Below are 6640 nucleotides of genomic sequence, written 5' to 3' on the forward strand. Positions count from 1 at the left end.
TATATATATATATATATATATATATATATATATATATATATAAGAATATATATAGCCTATTATCATTTCATTATCATATCATTATCATGTTGACTATTCCTTTAATAAGACACCTGGCTGAACGTGCTGGAAGGTTTTTGCAACTACAGCACTACCTAATAATCACACATACTAAGATGTATGTGCATTATCTGGAAAGTACTGCATTCTAATTATTGTCTGCAAACATCAGAATAACATCTCAAAAGGAGCAGATTTTCATATATTACATAAACATTGTAAGTTTGTCAGAGCTAATAACATCCCTTACGAAAAATAAGTTTATTCAAGTGTGCTATTAGTATACTTCTTTTAAACTTAAGTATACTTACTAAAATAAACTTGAAGTATACTACTTTTTGGTAAGGGATTGTGGATAGTGTGGTTGCGCTTTGGGAGACCGGAGTAGGGTAAACCATGGACCTTATCCCTCTCCCCCACTTACCTTACTTTTACTGCTCTTCTAAGCAATGTCGCTGATGTGCACCGAATATTTATGAGTTTAAAAGAAATGAGTGGCCAGAAAAAGGGCATTCACCTGCCATTGCCAGCTGCAGAGTGCAGAGGTCACTGCCATACTGGTTGTTTGCCATGAAGATCAGCTGACCTACATCCGTGCTTTTCACTTTGACAATGTGTAGGGCATGCTGGTCATCATCAGGCATGGTCATCTCTAATGCACCAGGTTTGTTGAGAAGCATCACTCCCCTTCTGGTAAACAGTGGCTTACTTAACATCCACAATTTATATTGCAGTTGGAATGTTTGGTTTACATTTCACACAAACCTTTTCCACGTGCCTGTTGCTTGGACATGATTAAGGGTTATTGTGATGGTGACAGGCTGGTTCTCAACCACATACACAATATCAGGCTTGTCCAGAATGACTGGGGCTTTGTGTAAATACTGTCCTGTGATATGAAAACAATAATTTAATAAATGATTTCAACAAGTCTACATGCAATGTGCATACATCAGGCAATGACACAGCCAGCATTTCACAAGCAAAAAGATTTATGTGGGTTTGCTTTGGCCTGCTAAGATGATTCACAGTGGAGTGAGGCAATAGCTATGACAGCTGCATTCATTAAAAGTGCAAAACAGCAGAAGATACATGTGTCATCAAGGATATAATGAGTATATATATATGTCATCAGAAAGTAACAAATATCACCACATTTATCTGCTGTGAGTACAGACAGAATTCAAGCACAAATCTTCTCAATACCTCTCTCATAGAGCTGGACCAGGTCAGTGGGCTGTGAGGGTTTGCTGGATACTTTTCCAGTAGTATTAAGGACTCTGAAGGAATAACACACTCCTTTAGAAAGAGAGGTGACTGTATAAGAGGTGTCTTTGATGCTGGAGCCAATGGTTGTCCACTGGGTGGAGCCTAGAGCTTGTTGTTGAACAATGTACATAAGTGAAGCAGGATCTGAAATGAACAAAAGACATGGAAAATGCTAGAGGGAAGAGCAGGTAAAACAGATGAATGAGACAGAGGTAAAACATAAACTAAAACTAATACTAAAAATAATTATATTTCAGCATTTCTGCTATAAATTTAATTTGTTATAAAGCTTCTATATCAAAAGTGATAGAAATGTGACTTCTTTGGAGCTTCCTCCATTTTAGGGATAAGCTGTGTGGTATTAAGGAGTCATTTTAGTCATCAGGAATATGTAAACAATATGTAAATAACAAAGGAAAGTTATGTTTTACATTTTTTACCATTTTGTAATAATATCTCTAATAATTATAATACCTACAACATATATCCTACATTTGGATGGAAAACCTATAGTACTACAACTATTACTGTAGCTGAGCCATTGAGCCTGAACCATCTGGCACACTGTATCCCATAGCTACATTGATGTACATGGTTTTAAACATTGGAAATTCACAAACATACATAGCATACATATTTATAGACCTTGACAGGTTTTCTTTGATATACAATTAATTTCACCTGTCATGTAGAACATTTAATTTGACAAAAACAGGTTTAAAGACACCATGAAATTAAAATGGACAGTTCTTATTTCTTAAGGAACACTGCAGTGTTTATTATAAATGGAGTATCCATGTAAAACTTTTAATTATTATTATTCATGTGCCCTAATAATCTTTAATCAAGAACATTAACTTCTCCTCCCCTTACAACAACATCTCTTCTCTAATGAAGTGCTAAACTGAACTGAGCTGGATGATGACATCACTGAATGACATCACTGAATTCAATGATGAACTGCCTTTAACTTAAAATTGAGTGTTTACTATTGTCATTTTGCATTATTGACACACTATTTAATACTGTAAAGTTGCTTTGACAATCTGTATTGTTAAAAGCGCTATATAAATAAAGGTGACTTGACTTGACTTGACGTGTCCACCAGTGCAAGGGCTAGACAATAATCTCTCCTACCCAGCAGCCTGTCACTAACATCATGAGGTCTCAGCGATAGAGTATTGCAGGGACAACTTACTTTTGTAAACCTGGAAACGAGCTAGAATTTTAGCACCTCTGTTTCCATTGTCCTATATGAATGGGTTTTTGGTTAAATGCCTAAAATAATGTCTATGGTTAAGACAAACTCAAACTTTTCCCATGTTATTCTATGACAAAATACATCAGTAATACATGATTTTTTTTTTTTTTTTTTACTTCTCTTTAAAAAAGTGATTGCTAACAAGTGGCTAAATTGGACTACAGAGGTTGTCAGGGACATTATTGTTGGTTTAAAAGTCTTTGGTTTCAGTAACATCTACACTATTGGTGCTTTTCCACTGCATGGTACGGCACGGTACTCACTTTTGGGGGGTTTTCCACTGGGTACAGTACCTGGTACCTGGTACTTTTTTTAGTACCACCTCGGTTGGGGTTCCAAGTGAACCGTACCGTTACCAAAACGTGACGTGTAAACTGTGCTGGTGTGCCGTGCCGTATTGAGCCGTACCGAGCCGAGTCGTACCACGCAGTGGAAAAGCGCCAAAAATGTCATCAGACCAAACAAGAAAACTCATCCACTATACAGCTTTTCACTCACTTTTACAGCCTCACTGTTTATAATCATTCTCTTTCAAACTAAACTATTCTCACTCAGACTTTAAGGAAAAGGGTGATGCTAACTTCTGAGTTGGCCTACAAAAATGTGTCATCACTGCAGCACTGCATTAGCAAACCACAATGATACACTCAATTCCAGATGGACAAAATCAAGTGATGTACCTTAATCAATACGTACGCAATCAAACTTACCACATTCTTCCTAGTTGTCAATTAAATATCACAGATCATAGAACATGATAAACTAACTTTACGCAAAATCTAAAGCAGCTGTTTTCAGATAAATGAGATATACAAAATGTCCAGAGCAGTGGGCCCCCAGGACCAGGACTGAAAAACACAGATCGAAGGAACTATCAAACCAGTTCAGTTAAAGGGTTAGTTCACCCAAAAATGACAATTATGTCATTAATTACTCACCCTCATGTCGTTTCAAACACGTAAAACCTTCGTTCATCTTCGGAACACAAATTAAGATATTTTTGATGGAATCTGAGAACTGTCTGACCCTGCATGAACAGCAACGCAACTGAAATGTTCCCAAGTCCAGAAACGAAAGAAGGAGATCTGTAAAATAATCAATTTGACATCAGTGGTTCATCCGCAATTATACGAAGCTACAAGAATAATTTTTTTGCGCATAATAAAAAAAAAGAAGACTTTATTCAACAATTCGTCTCCTCCGCATCACCCTGGTGCCATTTTGGAGAATATCATGAGCTCTCAGATTTTTGGGTGAACTAACCCTTTAAAGACAAAACAGACAAATTTACCTATGGAAGGGTGTAGGTTTTTTGGTATTTTCCAGCTCAGTGAGACTGTTCTCCCAGTTACAGATTCAATTACTGGAGGACCATCAGGTGGCTCAGGAAGGCTAACTGTCAAGAAACTACAATGTCATTGAGATGGACACATGGGATGTCACAATACTAATATATATTACAGAAAGTTCAGTCTTACCTGCAACATATAAATGAGCATAGCAGACAGCCTTTCCCACCTTATTGGAGATGACACATTTATACACACCACTGTGGCCATGACACACAGAATTAATGACCAGACTGTGAACATCCCTGTCTAGAAGAGGTACATGGTAGGATATAATTGAAGTCATCATGTATTTGGGAGACAGTAAATGTAGAAAACGTATAAGAACCTCACAATTAGCAGTCAATATAGTCTTATTAAATTAAAGATGGACCATAAACATAATTTAAAATGCCTCTGACAATATTTTGTGGACTTACACTGTATCATCTTTCTGTAATCAGAGCTCTCTATCTTCATGCCATTGTGGTACCAAATGATTTTGGGATATGGCAGGCCTGTCACCCTGCACTTCAATACTGCTTCTTTCCCTTCTACCACTTCCAGGTCACTGAGAGGTTTTATGAAGTCTGGCATTGTCCTGTGTTCCACCTCTCCCTCAAACACCTCAGGCTCCTCGGGGATTGATGGCATCTTCTCTAACCTTGACCTGAAGAGTGAAAACCAAACAAACAAATGAGTCAGAAAAGGGGTAAAGTAACAGTAAAGTAAAGTAACAATATTTTTTTGTTTAATTAGACAACGTTAAGAAGAGTTTGTCTTCTTACATGTGAGTAGATATGGCTGGTCGTGGTTCCTGTACATAGAGTTCAGCTGAGCTTTCTGCTTCTCCATGAACATTTAGAGCAAATACTGTGTACAGTCCCTCACTCTCCTTGTTAATGTGAGTGATGAACAGAGAGTGACGACCATTTACTTTGAGAATGTGAATATTATCACTCTCCACAACAGGTTGTTCTAGGACACAAAGAAAGTATGTTCAATCAGTGTTGATAAATGTCTCGTATTCCATAAAAATGGCTAAAACAAAGTTATTTTAGGGAAATAAAAACTTTTTCTTTTTTATTATTATTATTATTATTATTATTATTATTATTATTATTATTATTATTATCTTACCACAATGAGTCCAGTTGACTTCAGGAGGGGGAGATCCACTGACTTTGCAATCAAATTGTGCAGAACGGCCCTCGGTAGCCTCCAGTGTCTCCAGTTTCCGTGTAAAAAGTGGCTCCTTAGATGGAATCACCAGAAGATTAGCTGTGCAAATGAGCTCTTCTGTACCATACAAACAAGAACAAGAACCACAGTTAATATTAATTAACTGGAAGCAAATAAGCATTACTGGGAAGCAAGATTGACATAACATTAAAGAATAGGCAGCCTAATATTGATGCATTAATGAAGCAAGATTGAGCTATGCTCAGTTTTGGACTGTATTTACGACTCCTACCTTTTGCTGAACTGATTTTGCAAGAATAGCTTCCACTGTCATCTTCGTGCGCAGATTTGAACAGAAGACGGCATCGGTGTCCATCAAATTGCATCTTACAATCAAATAGTGCTGGCTGTATCAGCTTCCCATTGGCCAGCCAATCAACATCCACAGTCTGTGGCCCAGTTATGAAACATTCAAATAAGGCTATCTCTCCTGCCTTGACCTTCACATCCTGCATTGGTCTGGTAAATGTCAGAGATGACTCAGCAGGAGCTGCTTGACAGAAAAGAACAATTACAAGTCATGTGTACCATCCAAAGTTCATGCCTTAGTTCGAAATAGAATTACTTGCAGAAATATCTACATGTACAGTTTTGCTAATCATATATAAAAACTGGGCTAAAAAAAAGATAGGCTACAAGTCTGAGACTCCGATTTCATTTAAACCTAGAAATACAAAAAAAAAAAAGGAAAAGGAAAAAAAAAAAACAGTAAAATGCAAATAAGATATTCTGTTGGTCACTAATAAAATTTAAGCAAATTTTGAGCATGTTAGCTTTTTCAAAATAAAAGCCTCTAAACTGCAAATTAATCGTTAAAAATATATTTCTATAAATGTAATCAATGCAAAACCTTCTATGCAAAACTCTCTCTCATAATGAGTAAGAGAGTTGTTTGATGACCTTCACCACTGGAAAATTTGGTGCCAATATTAATACTGTGCGCTTTTATAAATTCTTGGTATTATCATTATATTACCATCAATATCAACATTATCATCAATATTAGCATTATTTTAATTGAGATATTATTTAAATTGTGACCAACAAAATATGTTGATAAATGTTTTTCAATTTGTTGGTCCTCCACAATGTAACTAGACAATTAGACATATAGTATTTGAAAGAAAAGGCATATTTGTCATATAGTATAGCAACAGATGCCATGATATAGTTTGATTATGATTTGCAAAATTTTCTATTGTACCATTACTTCACTAATCAAGCATTAATTATTTATTAGTAGTGCTGTCAAATGATTAATCACGATTAATCACATCCAAAATAAAAGTTTTTGTTTATATTATATATGTATGTGTGCTTTGTATATTTATTATGTATATATAAATACACACACATGCATGTATATATTTCAGAAAAATATGTTATGTTTATATATTAAATATATATATTTATAATATAAATTATATGAATATAAATATAGACATGTAAATACATGTAAATATTGTCAAAATATATACAT

The 6640-nt window shown here is 35.5% G+C and overlaps 1 protein-coding gene across 2 annotated transcripts in view; it reads right to left on the reverse strand.

The window, feature by feature from the left end:
• LOC107688815 (striated muscle preferentially expressed protein kinase-like) overlaps positions 1 to 6640 on the reverse strand; it is a 42641-nt gene that overhangs the window by 10643 nt on the left and 25358 nt on the right. The window contains exons 6-14 of one of the 2 annotated variants that reach the window (XM_016486593.1): positions 5393 to 5650; positions 5059 to 5217; positions 4707 to 4896; positions 4359 to 4588; positions 4069 to 4188; positions 3882 to 3986; positions 1267 to 1473; positions 826 to 949; positions 578 to 750 (exon numbers count right to left, since the gene is read on the reverse strand). In XM_016486593.1, the coding sequence (XP_016342079.1) occupies positions 578 to 750; positions 826 to 949; positions 1267 to 1473; positions 3882 to 3986; positions 4069 to 4188; positions 4359 to 4588; positions 4707 to 4896; positions 5059 to 5217; positions 5393 to 5650 (1566 nt within the window). Of the gene's footprint in view, positions 1 to 577; positions 751 to 825; positions 950 to 1266; positions 1474 to 3881; positions 3987 to 4068; positions 4189 to 4358; positions 4589 to 4706; positions 4897 to 5058; positions 5218 to 5392; positions 5654 to 6640 lie in introns of both variants that reach the window. The other variant, XM_016486592.1, reaches the window with a different exon arrangement.

This window comes from Sinocyclocheilus anshuiensis, unplaced genomic scaffold (genome assembly GCF_001515605.1).
Source record: "Sinocyclocheilus anshuiensis isolate Anshui unplaced genomic scaffold, SAMN03320099.WGS_v1.1 scaffold101, whole genome shotgun sequence".
NCBI lineage: Eukaryota > Metazoa > Chordata > Actinopteri > Cypriniformes > Cyprinidae > Sinocyclocheilus > Sinocyclocheilus anshuiensis.